We start from the raw sequence: 27038 nt of genomic DNA, 5'->3' as shown, positions 1-27038 counted from the left end.
CAGTGTGACAGTGAGCCGGTATGAACAATACCAGGACCCTGAAGCAGAAGCAGCTAAATGCGATTCAGCTGTGATTTTATTATTCACACCTGTGCTTTTCCTGCTCTGATCTGTCCAAGTGTGTTCAGTGGAAAAGGTGTTTAAAAGGCTTCAGCTGACCCACACCTGCCGCACAATCACTGCACTAACCTCTCCTGATCTTTGCTGCTAAGGACCGTGCAGTGGTTTTACATGTTTTACTCTGTTAATTATAAGCTGTGTGTATAATTTACTTTCATTCATAATTTACAGCTGTGTTCATTTTATATTACTCTCGACCATTTATCACAGCCTCCCGTAAGTTTATAGCATGACTCCCTACCTCTCAGGCCGCCTCTGTTTTCCTTTTATTCAAACAGTTTTCTATGGTTAGGCACTGACAGATTAAAAGTAATCTCGAAGACAACATAGTCATTGTACTTTTTTTTAAAATGATCAGCATCCAACTCAAAATGTCAGTTTCCTTTAACTCACAAATAAGAAAGTGTTTCCACAGGGGTTTTTGACAGTTTATTCATTTAAAGTTTGGAGAAAACTAAATGTTCACAGCCGCAGTGCTTCCAGCAACGTATTTAAAATGTATATTGAAGTATTGTACTGGAGTTAACATGCAAAACAGGAGATGGAAACATGTTTGTTGAATACATAGCGAACATTTGACTCAGATGACTGATCACCTGTTTCTGCTGTTGGCGACTTGGCCCGTGTATTAGAATCATAATATTTCTTTGTCTTCATGTCCGGACAGCATGAAACATGGCCAGTGGTGCAGTGGCCATGTTTCTGTCATACACGGATGAATTCCTGGGGGGGGGCGCCGCATCGGTGGGCGGACTGGCTGGCGGGCCGTCAGTCTCTATACTGGCCCTTCCTGTGTGCCTGTCATTCAGGGTGCACACTCTAAACCAGTTGATGGAGAGACGCCTAATGCACCTAATTCAAAAGTTTGCTTAAAATTCTCTTGACATTAGTTGGAAACACAGCTAGTGATGGATTACTTGTCGCAGCTATCTCTCAACGCTGAGAGTTGATTTTCATACAATACTGGCATGAATTAAAACCAAATGACTGCCTGGAAAGAAGGGAATGAAGCCAAAACTTTTAGGTGTGGCTACCAGCGCACTGCAGCACTGAGGCCTGTTTTTCCACTCAACATACCTTTTGTTAACCAGAGCTGTTCACTGAGGACAAAACTGCTGCTGCCAGTGTGGAGTATTATTCTAAGCCAGCTCATACAATACAGTCCAAATAGCTGCAGCCTCCTGCATTTATTCATTCAACTTCAGCGAGTAATCACACACACACACACACACACACACACACACACACACACACACTTATCCAACATTAGCTAACACTTCTATGTCTTCATTAGAGGTGATCTCCACTACTTCCAATATCTGCTGCCATGCATGCTTATCAATCTTAATTAATGATGTAGTAAAGTACGCGTGTGTGTGTGTGTGTGTGTGTGTGTGTGTGTGTGTGTGCATGCACCTGTCCCCTTGAAGTTATTACTGCAGTAGCCCTAACCTCCCATAAACTCTCACACACACCTCTCCACTATCACGTCGAGTATAATGAAGCTTCAATCAGCCAGTTAGTTTAGCGGGGGAGTTGGGCCCAGTGTGAGGCAGCGTATCGACTAGCTGTCAGAAAGTCATTTTCAGACGTAGCCATGTGAACAGCCTTGAGTCTGCCCTCTCATCGTTCTCTATATCTGCATGTGCCGCAAAGACAGCGATCCAGCCCGGCCCAGGGTCAAGGAGAGGTGGAGCGAACGGGCTGGGGCTTACACCGACACCTCACACAAGGGGGGGGGGGCGTGTTAGGCGGTGCTGTATTTTGCATCTACAAATTGGGATATTAAGATTTTGTAGCTGAAAGGTCCCACTGTTGATTTTTCCCTCACTTGTAAAACAGATATCTGATGTTGCCTAATCAGTGTGAACAGCAAAATGTGGCATTGAGCTTCTTTTTATTCAATACCAATCTGAACCCTATGGATCCAACATTAGATCCCAAGAGCAAGTTGTATTTTGTTGGCTTGGCTTGAGCAGAATTAGCAATGAGGACAATGGCACAAATCAAGGGAGAGAAAGCCACAGAGTGACTGTAATGAGACTCCTAAAAAGTCAGTAAGAAGGCATATTGCTTTGTTCTAAAGTGAGTGGGCATGCATACAGACCTATCTTTGGGTATCTGGCTGAGCAAGTAATGCCACTACATTTGCTGTATTAGTGAAACCACACGTCACTTAGCATTTACTTGCTCATCAGATATTAATACATTAGAAAAAACTGTCAGTGCCTCTAATTTCCTCAAAAATGGAGGCCTCTAAAGCTGTGTACAACCACAGACAGTATAGGACAGAGAAAAGGAGAGTTTCCTGTGTGTGTCACGTGGGTTGCACCACTGCCCCCCACCCCACCCTTTAGGAGACTAGTGGTAGGTCCTAGGTTCACTGAGTCCAATGAGAGAAGTGAACGTGACCACAAGTTATGACCGTTCCTTTCACCCCACAATCACAGAAGTAAATATTGGACCCAAACCACATTCTATGACTAAACACATTTTTACAGACAAATCAGGAGAGAATGAACTTTGTTTGAGACACATATTGTTTCTGAACCGCTCTTGAAGTGCTGCAATAGTCACTAACAACTTACTCTGACCTATTCTGTGCAAAGCTACGAATGATAGAATACTAAACAGCTGTTTCTCAGTCATAGTTATAGTTAGTTGTTGTTCAACAATAGATTATTCATGCGCTTCGTTCACATTGATGAGAGTTAGCTGTGATCATCGATATCACTCTGATGTCTGTTAAATATGAGGCTAGAGCCAGGAGATGGTTAGCTTAGCATAAAGACTGGAATCAGGGAAAAACAGCAAGCCTGTCTCTGTGCAAAGGTAACACAGTCCACCTCCCAGCATCCTTAAAGGTCAGTACTTAACACGTTTACCTTATGTGTGCTTTGTACAAACACAGAGAGCCAGAGTTAGTGAATGTAGTCAGTTCAGCACTATTCAAGCACTCGTTTGACACCAAACACAGTGGAAGCTTTGAGTAATGTTCCACATTTCTCCTTCCTGCTGCCAGGTCTCTCAACTATGGAGGGATAGGTGCTATCATTGGCCATGAGCTAACACATGGATATGATGACTGGGGTAAGCATGACAACCTCTTCCTCCATAATCCATTACAACAATGCTCATACACCCGCGAGTTTTCACCGTTCCATGCTGTGCTCCCACAATCACATTGAACTATTCTACTTCACAGAAAACGCAAGGGTTCCCTGATGCATGGTATAATTTGACGTTTGTAAGATGCCCTCCACTGTACAGCAAAGACTATTTTGAACCACAATCTCTAACTTTCATTTCCAGTCTTAAGTGCTGCCCTTTAACATACATCAAAAGAATTTAATGAGGGTGTGAAATTTCCACCAGCCATCTACCAAATGCTGGAATAACTTTGAGTGTGAGTGGTAGGTTTGTGCACTACCAGCTTCTTTGGCAGATAATCAGCCATCATTTTTATTCTACCAATCCAGTTGGCTGGAAAAGCAGTTCATTTGGCTCTTGAACGGGATACATCAGCCAAGATTAACCCTGGGTCTAACAACTCTGTACCTCCTAATGGTTTGACTCTCACAAGTGTGAAAGATGACGTGCTAGGCAGCTCTTTGGACTGTAAGGAGAGTTGCAGACTGTGCTGTCTCCATGCTAACACGGCCCCCCTGCCCTTTTCCCCATCATCTTAGTGATGCAATGGTTCATGTCCCTAGGGGGGCAGTACGACCGTCACGGCAACCTGAAACAGTGGTGGACAGAGGAGTCCTACAGAAAGTTCCAGACGAAGGCTGAATGTATCGTCAAGCTCTACGATAACTTCACTGTTTATAACCAGAGGGTGGGTCTGCACACGCACTGTGAACAACCCAGAGGAACATTTCGCAGCTCACAATAGTTTTTTCTTTGCCTCATCAGAAATAATTTATCTTATTTGGATATTACTGAATTCTTACCTGTTTCTCGTAGCATTCTGTCAATTTTACATAAAGATCATCATACTTAGGATTACCTCTCAGCATGTAACAACAGTTAAATCACTCCCGCAGTGGCCCTGGAGGAGCTTTGTCAAGTCTGAGAAAATAACCCTGGTGATGTCATAGTGATGTCACACTGATTAGGCAACATCAGATATCTGTCATTTGATTCTGGTAGCGTGCCCCATTCAGACATGATCAGTATGTTATGAAGAGGAGTAGAAGAGGAGGATTTTCAATTGAATCGAAAGACTGACCTGTCAAGATAATAGATATAAGCAACGGCACACACAAGCATTAACTGACTCCGCTCCTTCCGACTGCAGGCGGAGGTTCGCAAGCCATTTTTGCTGTCAGTCAATTTCTTCCATTTTCCCCCCAACAACAACTTTTGGTACTCAATAAAAGCTCCTCGTGGTTTCCCTGTTCCATCGATTTGAGCAACCGTAAAAGACGCAAACCATTTTGACAGTTGAGAGCGCTTCCCGTGTAGAAAATCATTTCCTAGCTTCCATCTATAGTTGTCACCACAGCAACACAGTGATGTGACATCATATGCAGACAAGCTATAGTGCTTGAACACACCAGCACAAATGAATTTATGCAGCCGTTTCCTCTCTTTGTCTAGGTGAATGGTCGTCTGACTCTGGGGGAGAACATAGCTGACATGGGAGGGCTCAAGCTGTCATACTTTGTAAGTACCATCATGATTCAAATCTCTGTCTCTGTATTCTTCATAAACACACAAACGCACAAGTGCCTCAGAATCAAGATAGAAGATCAACATTTTTAGTTGAATTCCCTGTGTCTGCTTGTATCAGTGTGTGTGTGTGTGTGTGTGTGTGTGTGTGTGTGTGTTGCCCGGACAGCGGAGTATCTGGGATCGTGCATAATTGAGTGTGTCAGTGGTCTTTATTAAAGCAGAGAGTTTTTTTGTGCAGAAACAGGAGTACAAAGGGAATAAGTGAATCCTTTTAAATAAATGAAAACATCAAAATGCAGCATTAGTGTCCTAAGGCCTGTTAGTCATGTCGAGTCTCACACCTGTGCAAACATAACCAGTTTCCTTCACATCTCAGGGCTTTCTATGTACGAATGTAAACGTCCCATTTGGTTTCAGACCGTAGTTTAACTCAGAGAGAATATGCTACTTTGGACATGAGGTGAGAGATCATCATCTCTGAGTATCTCCTGTCTTTCATTATTCACTCCCTCCACACACCTCTCTCGCTGCCCAGGCATATCAGAAGTGGGTGAGGGAGCACGGTCCTGAGAGGCCCCTGCCTGGTCTCAGATACACACACGAACAGCTGCTCTTCATCGCCTTTGCACAGGTACAGACACCCTCCAATACTCTCACATTACTGTCTTTCCTTACATTTACATGTTAAATCATTTTAGCTGCCACTCTCAGCTGGAGTGAATGATCACAGAGAGCTGGTAGGAGTTCTAGATTATTCCAACATTAGCTGATGACAGCATTAACCATTGGAGGGATCCAAACCGCAGTGTTTATGACAGTACAGTGGTTCTAAGCACTAGACCACCACTGCTCCTTCTAACTATTATGACTATCATTGAAATTCAGCGGTTTCATTGAAATTCATGGCTTAATGTAACAGTGGCAAAATCTAGACACACTTTTTAATGCAATCTGCAGTGTTTTCGCCCATTTTGTAAAACTCTTGTCACAGAAAAGTGATATGAAAATCATGTGTGAAAATCATCTGAAATGACATAAGTACTCGTCCTCTGAATAATCGATGTACGTGGGGCACTAGCACGTTCATGTTGTCTTTACAGAACTGGTGCATGAAAAGAAGATCTCAGTCCATCTACTTGCAGCTGCTTACTGACAAACATGCCCCAGAGCACTACAGGTACAGTATTTACAGAAAAAAAGCACTCACAAACATCCAGAAAGTCATCAGTATGTTACATTTGTGTGCATTTCTTTCACATTTTAAGGGATTTACAAACACTACAAATGAATTATGACAAGACTTGCCTGCGTTTGCACTAAAGATGGCCCACACACACAGGCACAGATGTTTCATGATCTCTGCGTTGCTGCTGGATGTTCATTTGTTTCTTCCCCCTGCAGGGTGATTGGCAGTGTTTCCCAGTTTGATGAGTTTGCCCGTGTTTTCCACTGTCCGAGGGGCTCTCCAATGAACCCCGTAGACAAATGCTCTGTATGGTGACCTCTACACTCGCCTTGGGATGGACGTCATCTTCACAGCCCGCTACGCACCCACACACACAACCTGTCCAACATCACACATTCATCAGAGCCAACAGGATGATATAGTGCTTAAAGCCTATTCCTGCCTATAAAGGATACAGGAAGGAAGTGTATCTTTTCAACATGATCAGTGCACATGCTTTCAGTTCAGAGAATTTTAATTTTATAATGTCCACTGTTCATTCTAGCCAATCTATAGCATGGGTCACGTGACCACTGATCATGTACATATATAGCATTTAATTATATATATTTTTCTATGTTTAAATTTGTTTTCAAATCATCTATTTTTCTATTTTAGCAGATACATCACATACGTACATTATGCATAGGATTCACAAGCTATTTAGTTTTTAATTACACAACATGTTTCCTCACTTGTTTCTCTTTGTAGCATCAACTGGAACAACTTCAGCATATCAGAAGAGTAAAGATTGGCAGCAACAGTGATATCAGTCCTAAATGTAAAGTGGACAAGGACTAGTTTAAAATGAACTGAGATCAGTAGCATCCTCGTGCCTGCTAAAATGTTGTCCTTTGATTTGGTATTGGAGTTTGATTTGTGTCGCTATGCTGCACTCTCGTGGCTGCAGGGAGTAACGGTCGCTGTTCAACCACCATGACTATTGTATTGTTTGCCTGCATTGGTCTGTTGTTACTGTGAGTGTTTGTACGGTTTTTAAGATTTGTCAACTTTTTTAAAAAAAGAAGGTGGACTTTGGATGTGTGGATGTTTTTCTCAGGATTTGTAGCAAAGTGCAGCGCCAGACAAGATCTTTGTGTCTCTATCTACATTCTACTCTTCAGCCTACGGTACAGTCACAAAGAGGAGCTGGCGCAATTATCAAACACTTGATTAAAAGAGAAGACTGTTTTTCCTCAATGGAATTCAGAGCACGGGCAACACCCTGACCCTATTGGATGAGCTGATTTGAGAGCCCTCTCTACTGGAAGCGCAGCTAGTCGATTATTCACATCTATGTGTTTCCAGATGAACTCTGAATGATCTTAAACAACCTGGGATTCAAATGGGTGGGCGCAAGGTCATATCATTGCAGCATATTTATAGTTAACTCACCAAACAACCGAAGGAAACACTCTGTACAGAACAAAGTATGGAAACTATGGTAGATGGAGAATCATACATTTGTACGCAGTGTTGTTTAAAAAGATTACTTTTGTATAAAGAATCTGTTGGTACAACAAAATAAGAATCTTTGTACAGTGGAGAAGTATATCAGATGTTATGACTGTACAGTTTGTTTTGATGAGAGTGCATGTTTCCCTCCTGGCCATCATTAAATTCTGATAAATATATCTGAAGGATGTCACACACACTTTACTCTACAGCTGCTGTTCCACTCGCGGCTGCTGCTATTTCTCCTCTCTGTGGGCCGCAGTCTAATGTTTGAACAAATACAAAGGAGCACTGTGTCATGTTCCGTTGTGTGCATGTGTGTGAGACACCTTACGCCTGTATGTGTTGGTTAATATGAGTGCAACTGCGTTATCGGCTGTGTCCTCGCAGGCTTGGATCCTCCAGCCGTGTGAGCTTCCCAGCGTTGGATAGTAGAGGTCCACCTCTCCCACTCTGTGTTTGCAGAGAACCAGAAAAACCCAGCAGGAATCACACATCACATTTAGAATGCAACATCCACAAGCTGTGCAAACCAGAGGGGTGTTTCATAAAACGAGATTACTAGTTAAACCAGTAACAATCAATCTGTCAGACCGAAACAGTATTTTTCCAAAAGCTCCTTCCTGAAGGTTCACTGCACACTAGTTCAGGCAACACATTTGCTTTCATATATGTTTGAATTAAAACAAAGCTAATACATGAATTTGACCAGTGGCAGTGGCATCACAGGTAAGTAGCATTTTTCACTTTTTAAAGCCTACATATTGTGCTCATTTGAAAGCTCATAATGGTATTTGAAGGCCCTACGAAAATAGATTTACATGGTTTCATGTTAAAAAAAACTTTTCCTGTACAAGTCATGGCTGCTGCAATCGTTTTCAGCCTCTGTCTGTACGCTCCGTTTTGGAGGAACAGAAGAATCTAGATGCTTTACTCTTGCCTTTGAAATCTGTGTCACCAGGAGCTGGCGTTAGTGGCGGACAGCAATGTGGATTTAGGAGGGTTTCAGCGGGTGGGTACAGCCAGCCTGCCGAAGTGCTCCTTATGACATCATGAAGGGAGACAAATGTAAATGGTGTGTTGTCACACTCATTAACTGAAAGATGAAGCAGCAGAAAAAGAGACAGGGTGGTCTTTTCTCTTCGTTTGGTGGTCTCACAGGGGGACACACTGAAACATTTTGTATGATATGGAACCTTTGAATGTGCAGCCTGGAGGATTTAGGAGGATCTATTGGCAGGAATGGAATACAAGAGTAGTAATCATGTTTTCAGTATTGCATAATTACCTAAAACTAGGAGCTGTGTTCTTCAATAGCTTAGACTGAGCCCTTTATATCTACATATGGAGCAGGTCCTCTTCCACCGAGTCCACCATGTTTCTGCAGTAGCCCAGAACAGACAAATAGGGCCTTTCACATTTTTACATTTAATTGGCATCTTTAATTCGGTGGCACTGATGCACGGGTTGGACGAGGAAGAAAGAAGAGGAAGAGCAATTTGTGTTGTGACAAATGGAGGATCATTTTTGTTATTTAGCACAAAGGTAACGTCAATCATCATCCTCCACCATAGCTTCCCCTTCAGCTTGGAAAAGGCAGGGGAGATTCAGCTGGCTGCAACCAGCAACCTCAATGCTAAAATCCACTAGATCCTACACACTGGTTCATTAGATGTCACCTACATTAAGTGAAAGAATCAGACAGTCAAAAATGCATCCATGAACAAGACTAACACTGTTCAGTCATGGCGGCAGATCTGTGAGGCTGTACTTGTGCACAGCGGTGCTTTGAGCTGAACACCAACATCAGCATGCTAACATGCTCACAGTGACACAGGAAACATCCTGATGATAAACAGGGTCAATAATTAATAGGTTCATTATCTTAGCTTAGCATGTTAGCATGCTAATATCTGTGCTTTTGCAAAAAGCTGAGGCTGATGGGAATGTCATTAGTTTCCCACATATTTTAAAACCAGTGGAGAAATTTAAAAAAAACTGTAACCTGATGATGGCGTCAGAGGAAAACTCAGGAGATCAGTATCAGTATTTATCAGTAGGATTCATCCTCTGAGGACCATGAATGTCTGCACAAAATTTCATGACAATCCATCCAACAGTTTTAAGAAATACTTTATGTAGCAGTGCTGACAATGTGACTAAACATGCATGGGGGGCAGACAGTCAGTCTGGAGGTATTTAAACTGTATTTTCACCGTATAGAGGCTTTTATGGCACTTGTACAAATCAAACAGCACAATCAAATAGATAGAGGGCAGAATGCTGATGAGTAAATGAAACTGCTTAATCCTAGTTTGTTATATACAAGCTGTGCTGCTCTGAAACACCTTCATAAAACACCCCCCAGGATCAATTGCTCGTTAAGGTGATGCATGGGAGTTGTCGGTCACCAGAAATCTCTGGAAAACAAATTCTACTGAACCGTCCTCCAGTGTAGCATGCACCAGATGATCAGTTTGACACAAGATTATTGGGTATAATGCGTAACTTTTTTCTGTTTACTGATTCAAAGATTCAAAATCTTCATAATCACAGATCTTACAGTTTTCAGACACAGTATCAAGGCAGCAAACTGCCACCTTCATGTATTCAGGTCATCTGCAGCTCAGTTTCTTCTAAGTTTGAACTTTCTATTTATCCAGTTGTATCAATCTCTGACTCATTTTGATCTCTCTGGATAAAAGGTAACTACCATGACCCTGAGGCAGATCTGTCTGAGTCTTCTCCACACAGCGCTATGGTCTAATCCTGTTTTAATAACCTCTTTAGCCTGCTGGAGTGAATCTACTTTATTACAGCTGCAGCTTTGAACCAGACATAACACATTGAGAAATTCAACTGATGTCAGTTTTCAGTGGTGCAGTACAACATTGTTTAGCAGACAGTGTTTTTCAAGCTTGGTTAGTCTTTCTTCTACAAGCAAAAATCAAAAAGTCAGCTTTTCAGAAAGTAAAAAAGTTTCGTTTTTAGTTTGCAGAAAATTTGGTTCTCAATTTATGGTTTTAAAATGGATGGAAGACCTTGAGAAGTTTATAAACCCAGTGGTGGACAAATCAGTAGAATTGATTATTGATTTTGATCGTAGATCCTGATCAGTAAACAATTTGAGCCAGATACATTTGATTGAGCACGTCAATATGCAACTTAAACTATCCTCCACTCATGTAAGGCATCAAAAGAGACAAACATCTAAGATCAGTGGCTCTGTAAATGTCACCAGGGAATGTTTTAAAAGACAAACAGAAAGGGTTATTCCTACAAATCAAATCAGGAGAGTCATAAAGTGCTAAGCACGCTCGACTGACAAGCCTTGACGTTTCAGTGGCTTGAAGGAACGATACCTTTAATTTTGAAAAGGTTAAACCAAAAGACCGGAAAGTCAAGAGAATGGATGAGCAACAGAAAGACCTACGCTGACTAAACAATATTGGTAAGAAGCTAAGATTGTATATAAACGTAATGTGAACTGAGATATTTTCTAGATGTGTACCTGTTGGGAGTCCGTCCTGACCGCCTGGAGCTTTCTCTCAGCCTCCTCCTCCTCCTGCAGTTTCCTGGTTCTCTCCGCAGACCTCTGGTGAGACAGCAGACTGAATATCTACACAGGCTCACAGTGACAAAAACATCAATATTTCTGGCCCGAAATTGACTCAAGGTTAAGGTTCTTCTATTGTTATCTATTGATTCAACCTTTACTCATGTTTGAGAGATCAGTGAGGGGCGACCCTCATTTACAATGACATCGTGCAAAAGCAGAGAAAGGGAGAGAACAAGAATAAAGAGGTGTACGGAAAAAGAAAAGGCAATCCCACTATTAGCTAATAAAAGCTAGCTAATTAAAATGCTCCAATTGGGGAAGATAATTTAAAAGAGAGTTTAAGATTATTAAAATGTACATTTTAATTAAACAATTACAATTCAATTAAACAATTATGAGTAGAGTTTGAGAGCCTTAACATCAAATTTCTAAAATTCTCCAAAAAGTGTATTGATTTTAAGAAGGTGTTGTAAATTGTTCCAGGAGTCACATGCACTAAAATTAAAAGCAATCTTTACAAGTTCAGACCAGACTAGAGGAAAGCAAGAGGCGGTCAGTAGAGCGGGTCTGACTCCATGTTCTTGTTCTGGCCTGGCCTCACAAATGGCCTAACCTCTTTCTCTGTACTAGGATTTAACAGGAAAGGCTTTTTAAGGACATCATAATACTATTATATACTGCAATAATATTCTAAATGAATGCTACAAAAGTATTCAATAGCTTCAAATGTGTTTGTGTTTCACTTGGTATTTCATAATTCAACAATTTCATCACTACTTCTCAGACCTGCCTTTTCAACATCTTACTCGTTACTGCGTGCAGGGTGGAGTAATGTAACCTCAACTGTCTGAGAGCTCTCTTGCAAATCTCCTCTCTCCTGTTGTTGCCTCAGCCGGATCCTGTGCTCTCTGATACACCCGTAGGCAGAGCACCTGATTGGCCTTGGACAAATACCTGACCGTGTTGACAAGTCCTGGACTGTTCTTCTTAGCTAGGCAAGCAAACATGGAACTCGTGAAAAAAAGGGGTAAAAATTATAAACCCGAGACACAAGATGCAAGGAAAAGTGCTGGTGCAGTGTTTAGTAGGTAATTAATTTTGAGGAAGTATGGCTGATGTGGCTGTAACCAAAGCGTCTTTGATGAGAAGCCTGGCAGCCTCTACTGTTTTGTGCCCTGCATCAAAAGAAAACAGCACAGTCAGAGGTAAGACTTTTTAATAAGGATTATGCATGTCCATACATTTTTTACATATTTACACACTTTACTAAATCTCTCAGCAGCTTAGAATTGTTTTTGCCTGCTTCCAACTTGTACTCTCAAGTCTTTTTGGAGGTCTTTCAACACCGGTCAGAGGCCGGGATACTGTTTAATCAAAGACTTCACAGGATGTGATCATTCATGGCGGAATATCTTGGACCTGCACGGAAAATACAGCAATTCTTCTCTCTAAAAAATCAATATGACAGAATGAAACATTTCTACCATTTGGTACCTCTGAGATTTCTCGATGCAGTGTCTTCATGGAAGATTCATAGTCTCCCCTAGCTTGTTGCTTTACAGCATGCAGCTCTCCAGACAAACTAATCTTTGTCCGAGCCTCACGCAGCTCCTCGTCTCTGCAGTATACAGTGACAGCATGCAAAGATGTTGGCCGTATCCAAGGCTTTCTGCAAGGACTCCAGCTGGAGGATTTGCACACACACACACACACACACACACACACACACACACACACACACACACACACACACACACACACACACACAGAGGGTTATACACAGATTTAATTATACAAACAAGTTAATGTAACTGGATAAACTCAATAGGGGGACTCATGGTGAATATGAGCAATGGGTCCTTGTTGACCCCTTGCAACCCCCCCTCTTTGTGTATTGTGTTTATATTCTGTCAACTCTGAGTCCCATAAGGCACACAGCAGACTATACATGGCACCATCATTATATTTTGCCTTTAGCCCTAGGGCCCAGTACTCCCAGGCTACAATACTACTGTAAACACCCCCAAGTTTGTCACTCAGGACAAATTAAAGTCAGGACCTCACTCGGGACCTAAAGGTGGTTACTTACTTTAGGAGGTAAACTTTGGTACTTTCTGGTTTGTTTACACTAAATATGAAGCTGCAGCCAGCAGCTGGTTAGCTTAGTTTAGCTTAGCATAAAGAGTCCATTCCACTGTCTTAATGGAGGTTTTGCTTTATTTCTGCATATTATCAAGCAAAAGGAGAAGAGGTGGAAATACTCTGGAAACAGAAATAATCTGGATGTTGAAGTTTTTACTGCTGTGTCCTGTGAATTTTCCTCCTTTTACATTTCACCAGTGATCACAAAACCAACAGGCACTAAAATTCCAATATATCTAGTTTTTATATTTTATATTATAAATTGCACAGCTACACCAACTGTTTCTCAAGCTTACTTGTTCTGACTGTTCATGAGAGACTGAGCTGGGAGGGTAAAAACTTCACTTCACTTCCAGGCAAACTTTCTTTAATAAAGATTTTATCAACAGACTGTGATTTTATAAGGTTTGTGGTGCACGGTGTGTCTGGAGGATACAGTATTGTTATCCTTCATTTCAGTTAGTAGGTCAGCTGTCATTGCAGCATGTGTTTACACCTAAAAGTCTGATTCAAAGTACTTTTGAATGGAAGCATTGTCAATTCGATCTTGCTATTCATCACACAAAAATTGGCAAAGTATCCCTTTAATTGCTGACTGAAGAAAAGCAACCCAGATTTACCACATTAGATTAGTGCCATTTATTGGACTTGTGAAGTTATTACTAGACCTGCTAGCTTTACGCTAACCAGTACTGCTTATCTGTCCTGCTGATCTTCCAATAATCTCTATCAATTATATTTCTAAGTATTTTTGACCAGAGTACTGCCCCCAGTGCTTTGCGAAATGCATCTTCTTTATTACAGCCACCTTCTCAAGAATGTACCCACAAGGAAAACAGTGAATACAGGTATTTCTTGGCATGAATGATAATAAGACATGAGCAACTTCATCCTAAAGAGTGCGCCCATTAATAGCATGTCCTTACAGCTGTGCTGCTCTCAGAGTGAGTAGATGTCAGGAGTCGCTGGAGTTTCTCCACCTCTGCTTGGTGTTTCCTGATTTGTCTCTGAGCCTGCAGCCTGGCACAGAGGAAAGAAACATGTAACATCACCACCTCCACTTATGCAGCCTGATACTATTTGAAGTGTTATTATGCTCATTCAGTAGTGAAAGTCAAACTTTGCATTACAGATGTTGTACCATGTGCTCCTTGCTAGTTGCTTTATGTTAACTGCCCTTATTCACTGTATCGTCATGTTTTTCCTCTTTACCATATCATGTACTGTATCATACTACAGTATAGTGATCACTTAAAGCCTCATGATGAAATCTTTTCTTACATGATAAATTCACACATCATTATTAGATTCATGACCCAAAATAAAGATCACATCTACAGTCTATACATTGCATTGATTGTATTCGTTGTAATGTCACATGAATTCACACTGCATCTCCATCCAGTCATTCAGAGTTTGGAGTCCTCACTCAGCTCTGACCTGTCCTTCCTGAGTGTGGCCAGCTCCTGCTCTTGTCCCCCCAGCTCCTGCTGCAGGGTCTGACTGCTGAGGTGGAGTCTGGTGTGGAAGGCCAGGATGTTTTCAAGGGTTTGACTGACAGCGACTCCGGCAGGACCACAGAAACCCTCCAGCTCACTGATCTACAGTACAAGAAGGGTGATGTTGCTGGTCAATGTGAGGACGTAAGTACACTTGATCAGAGGAAGCACAAGGTTAAGCCAGTGTCTTTGCAAGAAAGGAAATATAGACCTGTCAGTGGTTTTCTGCTTATCAGCTTAAAAGTCTGTGAAAGCTACAATGCACTGCATTGTTTCTTCTAAGAATCTGTTATCCCCCAAATATGGGTTTCATTGTTTTATTATCACATAACAGTAACATTTAGAAGCTTTCCCACATGACCAAGAGTAACATTTGGGTGAACATTCCCTGAATTTTTGCCACATTTGACAATCTTTTATGAATAAAAATCATCACAATTAAGAATAATACACTATACCCTAATCCTAACCCTAACCCTTCAAAAGCCATATTGATCAATAAATTAATTCTTTATCTATATAGCGCCAGTTCATAACAAGTGTTATCTCAAGATGCTTTCCAGAAAGACATCAAACCATAGTCTCAGGAGATAATGTCATATAGTCTAAAAGACAAACTCCAACTTGTATTTTTTATATTGAAGTTCATACCTAACCAACATGAATCTTCAAAACATTTTAAAGAAAGAAGTTCTCAGAGATGTACAATTATGTTTGTACCATTTATTAAAAAATAACTCCATCTGCATATTTTATTGTTCAGAGAGATTTCAAGAGAAGAGTATTATATCTGTGCATGTAATAATGATAAACCAGCATAATATATTTGATAGTAACAACTCTGTTTAATAACACTGTTAGAATCTTTCAATTGCATCCAAACAGAGCGATAAGAGCAGTGGACCTGACATGAGCATCATGTGGCTGATGGATTAAATCACTGTAGGTAGGTAAAAGGGGTCACCTCACATCCTGCACTTCCTCTCAGCTCTACTGAGTCTTTTAGCTTCTTTCGGTTTAGAGTTCAGCTTCAGAAATCAGTTAGTGCTGGTTTAAACCTATTTAGTTGGGTCACTTCAGAAATGAGAAGCCAAAACTGATCAGTGTCTGTGTGTGTGTGTGTGTGTGTGTGTGTGTGTGTGTGGTCACTTAGCATCTGCACCACACACACACACACACACACACACACACTTGGCACCATTAACTGATCCATAAAAATGACTACGACTGTATATCAAAGCAGAAATTCTGATTGTAACAATGATTTCAATTCAATTTCAATTCAATTTTATTTGTATAGCCCAATATCACAACAGAGTGTCTCATAGTGCTTTACAAAGTTCACTGAAATAAACAAGTGAGAGATATGGTTAACTGTCTATCACCTGTTGCTGCTCTAAAGCAGCCACCTTTCCCATGAGCCTCCTGTTCTCATCCTGCTGACTCTGTAACCCTGAGCTCAGAGATCCCACCTCCCTCTGCCAATCACAGGTTCACGAGCCAATAAGGACAGGCATTAGTACTATGACCAACGGAAGAATGTTTAAGGTATATAAGCTATAATATTCATGGGGTGGTTTTATATCCAGTCCTACCTTGGCCTCACTACGTTGGGCCTCCAGACTGCTCCTCTCACCCTCCAACTTAGTGACAATAAGACATAACTGGTGGCCATGGAGAGAAGAGACAGACACACACAGGTGTAGGTATGTTCTACTTGTTGCTACAACACTCCCCATCATGGAGAAAGTACTGCTGCATTTGTTGAATATACCTCAGCTTTTGAACCCTCCAGGTCTTTCCTCATTGCCTGCTCCTCTTTTTTGGCCGTGCTCAGCTCCCCCTGTAACTTCTTTATGGTCCACTCCAAAAGTTCACTTTGAGTGGCTGCTGTCTCTTGTGCAGAACAGAAAAGCTCTTCACAAGCTGTGTATGTTCACCTTTGAGCTTCTCTCTACAAAAAGACAGATATTCTTATAGATGAAAATATCCATTTACACCATCTGCTGTTCAAAACAAAAAAAGAAAAAAGTTTCACATTTTCTGATATACAAAAGGAAATACTTCTATTACCACGCTTATATCAAAGGATAACGTCAATATGTTTAAACCTGGGCCCTATTTTTACATGTTTTAGGTTGGAAATGACTGGTAGGTACGCAGGTACAACTGATCCAGTAGTAGTCTATTGTGAGTTTGGAGTTTTAAGTTTGGATCCAAAAAAATGTTTGTGTAACACACAATAACACAAACCAACTAACCAGTAGAGGCAGAAGTGGACCTGCAACTCTGCTGTTCTATGAGGTAAGATTGCTGCTTTTGTCAAAGAGTCTGGTGTCTTTGAACTGAGCCTTACAACGGCTGTTTCTGGTTAAACCAAAAGGATCTTCCAGGTCTCTCTCTGTAGGGATCCTTTCCATAATCTTGTAAGATCCTTGGAATAACAATCTGAGCCTGTCAGTGGCTAAAACAACACTTTTAGTGGACCTACATAGGCGCAGTTACCCCAAACAATTATGTTGCAGCCATTGCAGCCTGTTTCATGGCTGCCTGCCTCTACAGGACAAATTCCAAAAACTTTTGCACCAACTTGTCATTTAGACATCAAATACGTGCAAACTGGGCCCAGGTTTAAAAACACCAGAGTTAACCTTTAATTTCAGCATAGGTGTTTCACAGTATTACATCAACATTCCTCTCTTCGACTTGATTGTGCCACAACGTCTAGCTTATGTGATCTATTTTGCAATTTGATATCTTGCTATAAAAGTAGCTTTATGCACACATACTGTGATTACAGCAATAAGATGAAAAATAGTGTCACCAGCCCCAGTTAGTAATAATCACTGTGATTTACTACATTTACAAACTGATATCATTCGTTAAACGTGTGAGGTTTGGGCTCTGTGTTAGCTGTGGGAAGCGCACGGCTCCAATTGCAGGCTAATTTTATCCGTTAGTGCCACCTGCAGCTCAGTCTGGATGCTGCGTCTGGCCGCCTCCAGCAGCAGGTCTCACTCTTGCAGTTTGTTGAGCACACGACTCCTGTCAGCCTGAAAGATAGAGAGAAGAGTCACGCTGTGTGTGTTTATGTCTGTGTGTGTGCAATATATCTTAACAACACAGAGGACACAGGTGTTCCCACACAGCCGTTATAATGAACTTTGGATGATTCCTGTAAGGCATCTGACTGACCTGGACAGTGTCAGCAGCAGCTCTCAGCTCTTTTCTGTCTGCTGCCTCTGAAGAGTCGAACGAACACGCTGAATATCACACGCGTGCAACATTCAAAGTAAATACAGCACAGAAGTATACATTACAGATGACAGATTCATTCATTTTACAGATGAGAATCTACTGAAGACACCTGAGGACACCTTCATCCAGTGTTCTGTCTTTCTCTACTTACTTTCAGTTCAGACACAAGGGAGCAGTTCACTGCTGTGAAAATCAAACGGAAAAATGCAGATCAGCATCCAAACATCATATGTAGAGCTGGGAAATATTGTGTAAGAATTACTGAGAGGAATGGTTTCCCATTTAAAAAACTATACAAACAAATGAACAGATGCCATTGTTTACTGTTTATTACATTTCAGCCTTCCCTTAAGATGACTACAATTTATAAGGCAGGGTGAAAGGATTAGTTTGACTTTTTGGGAGAGTGATTCTTCCCTTATGTCTGTCAGTTGAATATGAAGCTACAGCTATAGCTTAGCAGAGAATAAACTGGGAGCAGGGGTAAACAGCGAGCGTGGCTCTGTCCACAGTTAAAGACATCAACACCTCTAAAGGTCAGTAATAGTACGTTCACTCGTATGGACAAAAAAACAAAGTTAACAAAGTACATTAGTTCAGTTGAGTGAATACCTTCATTTCAGCATGCGCTGGATAATTCAATTCAATTCAATTCAATTCAATTTATTTGTATAGCCCAATATCACAACAGAGTGTCTCATAGTGCTTTACAAAGTTACAAAGATAAGAGGTCCAACCGCTGCTGCTGAGACCAGCTTTATCACTGTGTCAATGGCAGAGATTGTTTTGGGCATGTAAGGGATGAATGTAAAGTATCTAAAGGAGACCCTTCAATTAGTCAATTAATCAGCTACATCAGAAAAAACTTGATTGTTTAAATAATTTATTAAGCAAAGTGCCAAATATTGTCGAGTTCCAGAGTTTTAAATGTAAGAATTTGCTGCTTTTCCCCCAGTAAATATAAAGTCTTTGAGTTTTGGACTCTTGGTCGGCTCTGGGGTTCTGAGAAACTCACTGTATCTTCACAACTTTCCAGTTGTTAACCCACTTTGTGAGTCAGATTGATAGGGATTGGTATTTTTACTGTCAGAGTATCAGGCCCATGAGAGAGGCCCTGACCAGGTCGTTGGTGACCAAAAGAATTCTGAATCAGTTCCATACTCGACTGGCAGCTGGTGAAATATACTGTAACTCGTTTTTTTTCCCTTTAAAGCAGCATTCTGTAATGGTTTGAAGTGTGTCTTATCATACTCCTGACCTGTCTGTTCTTTGAGCTGCTGACGATGCTCCTCCAGCTGTCTGCTTCTGTGCTTCTGTTTTTTTCTTCCTCCAGGCGCTGCCGGCCGGTCTGGACTTCCACATGCACAGCCTGGCGCTCCGACTGCAGCAGCAGAGCCTGGGAGGCCAGAGGCAGGCATAATGTCAGCTGCTCATTACTCATGACTCAGTGAGCTCCCCTACACCGTACCTGTCTCCTCTCCATCTCCACCGCTCTCTCCGTGCCCTCGACACGCTGGAGAAGCTGGCTGTGAGCTCTCGTGGCTTCAGCAGAGTGGGCCGACTCCTGCCGCATCTGTTTCATTAAGACGGGTCATTTTCAGTTGGTCAGATCTAATGAAAGAAATGTTTAACATTTGGGACAAAAGGCTGAAATACATTTTGAAAATGATAAGACACTCACCTCCATTAGTTTCTGACTCATCTCTAATTTAACTATCTTCAGCTCCTCTGCAGCCAGAGCCACGTCCACCTGGAGCAAACGACTAATGGTAATAATCACAACCAGGGACCCCTACAGTGCTCACTGTGCACCACGAGCACATCACTGGGGGGGTTTACCAGTTTGAAAAAGAACAGATTTTAAAGGGAGCACAGCTGTTTAAAGAGATTTTCAACCAGATTTGATGTCCCCTAGCACAGACAGTTGTATTTTCTGTGCCAAGAAGACACTGATGCTCACTGTAAACTACAGTAATTGGAATAAGCATAGCGCTAAACTACTGATGACTTACTACTGTTCACTACATATTTTCCATATTGACTGTTTTAACTAGACTATTTTATTTATGACTTTCTTACTTTTACTTGTTGTCTTTTTTTTTATGTCATTTGAGCATAAAATGAACATAAAATCTTCCAGGACAAATGGCAATAAAACAGGAATGAAAAAGTAAAAGATGAGGAAAGTAAAGTGAGAAAAACAGACAAGGAAAAGATAAACAACACAGTGGTTACATTACAAATATATTTACACAATCTGAATTCTAATACTACTGCCTAACCCTAGACTGTAGTTGCATTTACATGTTTTTTTTTTCTTTTAGGACTCCAGGAAGCCACTGCTCCCACCTACACCCCAGGTGTAAGAAGGAGCGCTTCCGCAGGTCCTTCATTCCGACTGCAGTCAGACTGTACAATGCTGCATTATAGCCTGCTGCACCAATCACTAGCACAACCACTACCTAATGCACTTTATTATTACTACCCACTCTTGGGCAACTGTGCAATAACTGTGCAATAATCCACAATCTACATCATTCTTCTGTATATATTTTGTTAATTTTCTATTTCTTTAACTATTTCTGTCCCCTTGAGCTGCAGTAACAGCAAACTTTCCCCACTGAGGGATCAATAAATGTTATCTTATCTTATCTTAAGAAAAATGACTAGGTCTTGGCTAAGCTTTATGCTAAGCTAAGCTATGTGGCAGCTGGGTCCACAACATTACAGTTCACTGACATGATTGTTGTTCCTAAACCAGGTAGAGGCCAGAAAGAGACTTCAGAAAGCCAGAACACTTTCTCAACTATTCACTGACTCATTCTGTACACAGTTCAGGGACAGACCATCATTCCTATAGCAACCTTTTACACAAAAGCAGTATTATAAAGGCAAAGAAAAAATGGTTAGTGAGATATCACCAGTACCAATCACAGTGATGGACAAGAATAGAAAAATAAAGGTGTAGAAGGAGTGAATGACAGTATTACCACTGTCTCCCCCAGCCTCTGCAGCTCTGTGCGAGCTTCATCTCTCTCCCGGTAGGCCTGCTGAAGTTGGTCCCTGAGCTTCATCACCTCCCTCCTGGAGGCCTGATGCTCCCCCTCACTCTCCTGCTGCAGGGCTGCCAGCTGCTGTTTCAGAACATCTACACCAGGAAAAATAGGAGACAGAACATCTTTATATTTATATTTCAACTTAATGATTAATTGTGTTCTGTTGAAGTGGTACCCTGCTCTGCTCTTGTTTGGATTCCAGTGCATACCTGCATCCTGCTTGTAGCTGCCAACTAATAAACTGAATGTTTCTCTCAGTCTCAAGGCGGAAGATGGCGAGTTTGAAGGTCTGTAGCAGACTTTCCATGTGACACACACGGCTCACTAGAGTCCCACTGCACGCCCTCATCCCTGCACACCTGACGGACCTTCAGAGGACTTACAGGGCGCTGAGTGGCCCAAACTCTCTCTGCAGATCCCAGGATTCGGTCCCTGGAAACCCCCTGTGTGCCCATGTCTCGAATAAGAGTTTCAGCCTGCTCCTCGGCCAACACCAGGCGCTGGTGGAGAAGGGACAGAGCCTCTGCGGCTGTGGGCCCCACACTGAGCGCTGGGGTGGCTGAGCGGGACATTGTGGGGCAGCAGGACTGGGTGCAGGCGGGGGTTGGCTGGAGGTGGCTGAGATCAGACAGCCCTGTAGGTACTCTTAAACTCTATCCGTGATTACTTCTCCTACTTCCTGGAAATTGAAGATGTTGTTCATTGAGATAAATGTCATAAAGTTTGATAATTATTGTGCTCCACAATATTAGTGCATACAAACACGGCTGACCAAACTAGCCCACTAGTGGACATGGGTCTCAGAGTCCAGTGTTAAAATTCACCTCTATAAACCCTCATCCTCCCATCACATGTATCATATAAGGACTGTCAGAAACAATCTTCATGACAAAATGCTCACTTATTGCTTCTTATAGTATTATCAGTTACGACATTAATGTAAAAACATGTTCTTATTATCTAAATTGTATTAACTCCAACCGACAGGTCGCAACTTTTTCAGGCCGTATTTTAAAATGAAAGAAAAGAATGGCGGACAAATCACGACAGCTTCAACCCTTGTTCAGCACTTCCCCAAACTCAAAATAAAACTGAGAAATGTGTCGACAAGTTGCTTTATTCTGTTTTCCAGTCAAATAAAGGAGTTAGTGGACAAATATACAGACTCAGCTTTCGGCGTTGTTACTTCCGGCATCGGTCTCCATAGCGACGCATCGCAGCGCCTCCTTCCTTCCAAATTGGTTTTTTTCCTGCTGCATTCAAGAACTATCGGAAACATCCCCATTGTTACTTGAGCGCACCACAACAAGGCGGTCAGCTCCGGTGGTGGAACAGGTATTCATATCATTTAGGAGAAAATTGCCTTTCCTCTCCACTTAGAATTGATGATTCACTTTTTTCAGGTCTGTTTCCAGGACACATCACGGAGAGGCAATGGGTCAAGATGACAAATGTTACATAACTTATAAAAGTGTCGGAGGCGGTTGTCGATCCCAAATGAGAGCAAAGCCTGAATCGCCCATACAAATCATGTTGGATGTCTTGCTCCACCTAGCGGCAGAAACACAGAACAGCGCCACTGTGCTAATTTCACTTTCTTTTTCTAGTGAACTGAGAATGGACGTGTCAATAATCTTGGACTAGTGTGGATCAAGTTTTCTGTCGATGGATACCAAGGAGGAAACGCGCATCTGCAGCCAATGGTGAGAGTGAACTTTATGTGGGAGAAGGGCATTGTTTTGATAATCGGTGAGTGAATATGTAGCTCACAGGAAGTAAACCAATATAGACGTTCATCAGTGCGAGTGAATCTGATGACATGGCGATGTTATGATGGTATAATGGAGCACTTCATAAAGAGATCTCATGAGAACTTCTTTGGTCTCATTAACTTTTAGACAGACTGTATTTAAGTTCCACTGTGGAGGCAGGCAGGTCTGACCTCAGGGGGCACAGACTGTACTGTAGTTCACAGGAGGAAAACACCCAGTCCACCTTCCAGCAGAGGAATGTTTGTCAGTGAGACTGTTGGTGCCAAAGTTATTATAGTGATCTAAAACGAAACTAAAAACTAAAACTAGCTGTGAAAAAAACATTATAGGTAACTGAAAAAAACAAACTAAGTAACTTTCAAACTGAGTGAAAGAAAATGAAGATATAGAAGAGCTTAGTGACAAAGACTAATATCTCAAAATGCGACACTGAAGTGGTGCACTAGAGCTCTTGGCATAGGCCAATTAGGCGGTCACCTAGAGCGCCACCTGCTGGAGGGGGCGCTGCTGCAAGCCCTCAAAAAAAACAACAACAATTAAAACAATAAATAAAATAAAATCAATAATAGTAATAATTTGCATCCGCGACTGGTGCCCTTTCCTCGTGCTCTATCTTGAAAATAAAAGATGAACAAATACAGAAAAAATAAACGACAGCTTTTGTATTCTGTTTTTATATTATACTGCTCTGTTTTGTATTGTTTGAACATAGCACCTTTTTATTATTCATATTGTGGGAGCTGTCAGGACTTTCTAAATATTCGCACAAAACCTGAACAGGAACTCTGGTTTTATTTATGTTATTTCATTTAATTCTTTTTTATTGTTATTTATGTTATTTCATGTTATTTTAGTGTGTGTTTGTGTGTTGGTGTGTTTGATTAACAATGAAACCTTTAAGGTCTGTCATACGGCTGTTGTCCATTAATGACTGGGGTGGTGTGTGCGCGCGGGGGGGTGGGGGGGGCGCCAAACCATAATCTCGCCTAGGGCACCAAAATGGCGAGAGTCGGCTCTGGGTGCAACACATTTCACCATTAATACTAAAAAAGGCAAGAGAGAGAGAAGCATAAAGAATTTAAGATGTAATCTAATTTGAATTATAATATATTAATAAAATAATACATAATCGCCTCAAAATGTGCAAATCACAAGTAGAAATAACATCCAAGCGTGTGGAAAGCATATAAAAATGAATATTCTAGTCATTCTCTATTTATAAATAGAATATAAAAGGTACTGAATAAAAGGGTGAATATGAGTTATAAAACAGGCCAACTTTACAAAACATGTTAAACTTTTCAAACTTTATTATTCAGACTAAACTGAACTACAACTACAGTACATTACTGATATCCGTTTAGATCCACGTGTGTTTGTGTGTGTAAACACTGACACACTGGTCTTTTCTCCCTTTAGCTGCAAGGAGGTTGCCAAAGCCAACTTCGCTCTGCATGAAACACACTGCAGCCGCTTCCTATGTGTCTGCCCCGACTGTGATGAAGCCGTCCCCAGACAGCAACTGAAGCAACACAGAGAGGAGCAGCACAGCCAGGTACACACACACACACACACACACACACACACGCACGCCCCATGATGGTGCATAGGTTCACAAGTCTTGTTTTTCTGCAGGTGAGATGCTCCAAGTGTAACCAGAAGATGCAGCGTTGTCGCCTGGTGGATCATGAGGTAAGCCCAGTGGTACTGTTGGTGCTGTTTGCCTGATCAGAAGATAGACCCTGATGATGTCGTAGTGATGTCATTAGGGTTATCTCAGCTGGGATACTATACTATACTATATACTATCTGCAGGACTTTCAGTAAAATAAATGTCTCCATCTAAACAAGAGTCCCGATCTGTAGCTGAATGATTTAACACAGTGGTGCCGCAGTGGCCCAGTAATGAAAGCCTGTGTATTTACAGTCTTCTTTGGTATTAAGAACTGGGAGTCAAGTCGACATTCCCAGGAAATATCACAGGCCGGCCCTCTCACCACCAGAGAGGGTAGGCAATAGGCAATAGGCAATAGGCAACAGTCTCTGCTGAGTTGTGAGTAAACTTTTACTGTGGCTGAAAAAATAAAGAAAAGATTGAAGATGACTAAACTTTGAAAAAGACAGAACCATCAGCAGGACGCTGTTTGGATCTCTGTTAGAGTTCGGTCCAAACACAGAAGAGAGCAGAGATCCTCCAGACTGCCTCACACAGCATGTGGCACATGTTCACCAGTCGGACTCTGCTGTGTCCCCAGTCCGAGGAGTGTGTGGAGCGTCTGCAGAGCTGTCAGTTCTGCACGCTGGAGCTGCGGTGGAAGGAGCTGGATGAGCACTGTCTGGCCTGTGGGAGTCGCACCGAGCTCTGCAACGACTGCGGCCGCTACGTCACCCTGAAGGACCTGCAGGAGCACGGCTTGACCTGCGGCTCAGGTCCTCCTCCTCAGACTACCAGCAAACTACCACCAAACAACAGTAAGGGTGTGTGGGCTTTGAGGCTTTGGCACAAACCCCAACTCCCTTATTTGTCCAACTATTACAGTGGCTGTTTTCTCTTCACAGCGAAGATACCAGTGAGCTGTACTACATGTAAGGTCTCATTTCCAGCTGAAGATATAGAGGAACATGAGGTAAAAGCATTTCTCTCACATATGACAATGTTGCTCCGTAACTATTGGATGTGTAACTTCGCCAATATTTGCCATATCAACTTCATAGGTTATGATGATGTGTCAGTGTTGTGTTCACTGTTTGTTTCCATGGCCCCCGGCAAGGAAAAAGATGTTCTTGTAGGTTTAAAAGAAAACTATGCAACTTTTGCTAAAGTGAAATTGAAGCTGCTGTTTACTGACTGAGTAATACAAGTTATTCAGCAAGCTTTACATGAAGTTAGCCTACATGAGCTAACTTTATCCACCGTGAGCTACTGATCATTCCAGACCAAGTAAGGCTGTAGCAGTATTTTTTTATTTTGGTGTATAAATGACTGGTCGTCCAGAAGATCACCTCAGCCTGTAGCTGTGAAACACATTACAATGGCTGTAAAGCAGAACTTTGGGCCAACTGTGTCTGATCAGTACGTGCGCTCAGTTTTTACAACTGACAGGCTCAGATTGTTGTTCTAAGTGTCTGACAGCATTAGGAAATAATAATTTTATCTTAAAGAACACAGGAGTTGCTGGTCTACTGCAGCCTCGACCGCTTAGTTCGTTACTGTGGTGTTTTAAAGGACTGGTCAGATTCAACACAACATTTGTGAAACACACTGTAACACAAACAAACCAATCAATCGATGCAGCAGCAACTCCTGTGTTGTCATTAGAGTCTGGTGGCTTTCAAGACAGCGATATGATGGCTGTTTCGCCATCATAGCTATTAGGGATACTTTCTATAATGTTGTCAGACACTCACAAGAGCAATCTGAGCCCGTCAGGCGATCTACTGGACCAATTTCAAAACTTTATGTACCTACTAGTGACTTGGACCCCAGAGTACAAGCAAATACGTCTCTGATTTTAAAATACTTAAGTTGTCCTTTTAGTCCAGATCCACTGTACAGCATTCTTCAACAAGCAGCCATTAAAGTAATATCTCTGTCTATGTCCCCAAACCAGCTGGAGTGTATTACAGCAACCAGGTGGTTTGATGCTGAAGAGGCCGAGCCAGAGGAGGAAGAGAGGGAGGATGAGAGGGATTTCTTCAGTCTTGGGACCATATCTCAGCTAAGCAGCACCTATAAATCAACCTCCCTTTCAAACGGAGCTAGCAGTGACCCCTGGGGTGACCCAAACCAGATCAGCACCTGCCCCCACTGCCACCTGGCCCTGCCCCTCCTCACACTCCGTTGGCATAAGGTAACATTCCCACATCACATAAGATTTGTATGTACATTGTTGAAATGTCCTCTGCTAATAGGTTTCCCCTCCTCTCTCCCTGTGTGTTTAGGGGAAGTGCCAAATCCACACTCTGCTGAAATAAAGAGGTCAACACGTCATTAGTTTATTTTTTCTTGGTAGTTTAAGTGAGTTTTAGTCTTAGTGTGTACATGACTTTGTGCCCACATGAAGAGTTCAGGATTTAATAGTTTACTCAGTTTACTCTATGGTCTCTTTTTAATTCCACATGAAGCTACTAAAACATTTAGCTGATTTCCTCTGTCCAAACCAGTGCTGCTAAAGTTAAAACATTACAGGTTTACTTGTCAAAACCTGAAATTCATTACAAACACATCCTAGGACACTGCAGTTTTGATGTTTAGATGTTTTTCTGAAATGTCAT

At 41.8% G+C, this 27038-nt stretch overlaps 3 protein-coding genes across 4 annotated transcripts in view; 2 read left to right on the top strand and 1 right to left on the bottom strand.

The window, feature by feature from the left end:
* The window catches only part of LOC139199998 (endothelin-converting enzyme-like 1), a 38123-nt gene extending 30496 nt beyond the window's left edge, over positions 1–7627 (top strand). The window contains exons 12-17 of the mRNA XM_070829221.1: positions 3143–3210; positions 3834–3958; positions 4723–4788; positions 5333–5428; positions 5898–5974; positions 6199–7627. Of these exons, the coding sequence (XP_070685322.1) occupies positions 3143–3210; positions 3834–3958; positions 4723–4788; positions 5333–5428; positions 5898–5974; positions 6199–6298 (532 nt within the window). The 3' untranslated portion in view covers positions 6299–7627. The remainder of the gene's footprint in view (positions 1–3142; positions 3211–3833; positions 3959–4722; positions 4789–5332; positions 5429–5897; positions 5975–6198) is intronic.
* Positions 7628–10747: 3120 nt separating this feature from the next.
* Positions 10748–21563, bottom strand: ccdc150 (coiled-coil domain containing 150). The gene is given in 16 exon segments (XM_070829271.1): positions 10748–10753; positions 10989–11096; positions 14105–14198; positions 14619–14779; positions 16063–16149; positions 16273–16341; positions 16452–16580; positions 16583–16631; positions 17606–17730; positions 17873–17940; positions 19187–19331; positions 19404–19508; positions 19617–19685; positions 20926–21083; positions 21226–21323; positions 21325–21563. Coding segments are annotated over 16 exon segments (1710 nt in total).
* Positions 21564–22596: 1033 nt separating this feature from the next.
* On the top strand, positions 22597–26752 carry xaf1 (XIAP associated factor 1). 2 transcript variants are annotated; one of them, XM_070828864.1, is made up of 7 exons: positions 22597–22694; positions 24183–24318; positions 24399–24455; positions 25019–25235; positions 25323–25390; positions 26375–26614; positions 26706–26752. In XM_070828864.1, exons 1-7 carry the CDS (start codon positions 22657–22659, stop codon positions 26736–26738), a joined length of 789 nt encoding a protein of 262 aa, XP_070684965.1. In that variant the 5' UTR covers positions 22597–22656; the 3' UTR covers positions 26739–26752. The 2 variants fall into 2 exon arrangements, with proteins under 2 accessions (XP_070684965.1, XP_070684964.1); XM_070828863.1 differs by having other exon boundaries at positions 25019–25241.
* The last annotated feature ends 286 nt before the right edge of the window (positions 26753–27038 follow it).

Source organism: Pempheris klunzingeri, chromosome 4 (genome assembly GCF_042242105.1).
Source record: "Pempheris klunzingeri isolate RE-2024b chromosome 4, fPemKlu1.hap1, whole genome shotgun sequence".
Taxonomy (NCBI): domain Eukaryota; kingdom Metazoa; phylum Chordata; class Actinopteri; order Acropomatiformes; family Pempheridae; genus Pempheris; species Pempheris klunzingeri.
The sequence above is the reverse complement of the archived record's forward strand: the minus strand, read 5'-3'. Positions and strand labels throughout refer to the sequence as shown.

What these genes read in the sequence shown, in the direction of transcription:
- xaf1 (XM_070828863.1), top strand. Translation starts at nt 22,657, where the DNA reads ATGGATACCAAGGAGGAAACGCGCATCTGCAGCCAATG. An exon ending in AAGATATAGAGGAACATGAG is followed by an intron (nt 25,391 to 26,374) that starts GTAAAAGCATTT and finishes TCCCCAAACCAG; the next exon opens with CTGGAGTGTATTACAGCAAC. An exon ending in TCACACTCCGTTGGCATAAG is followed by an intron (nt 26,615 to 26,705) that starts GTAACATTCCCA and finishes CTGTGTGTTTAG; the next exon opens with GGGAAGTGCCAAATCCACAC.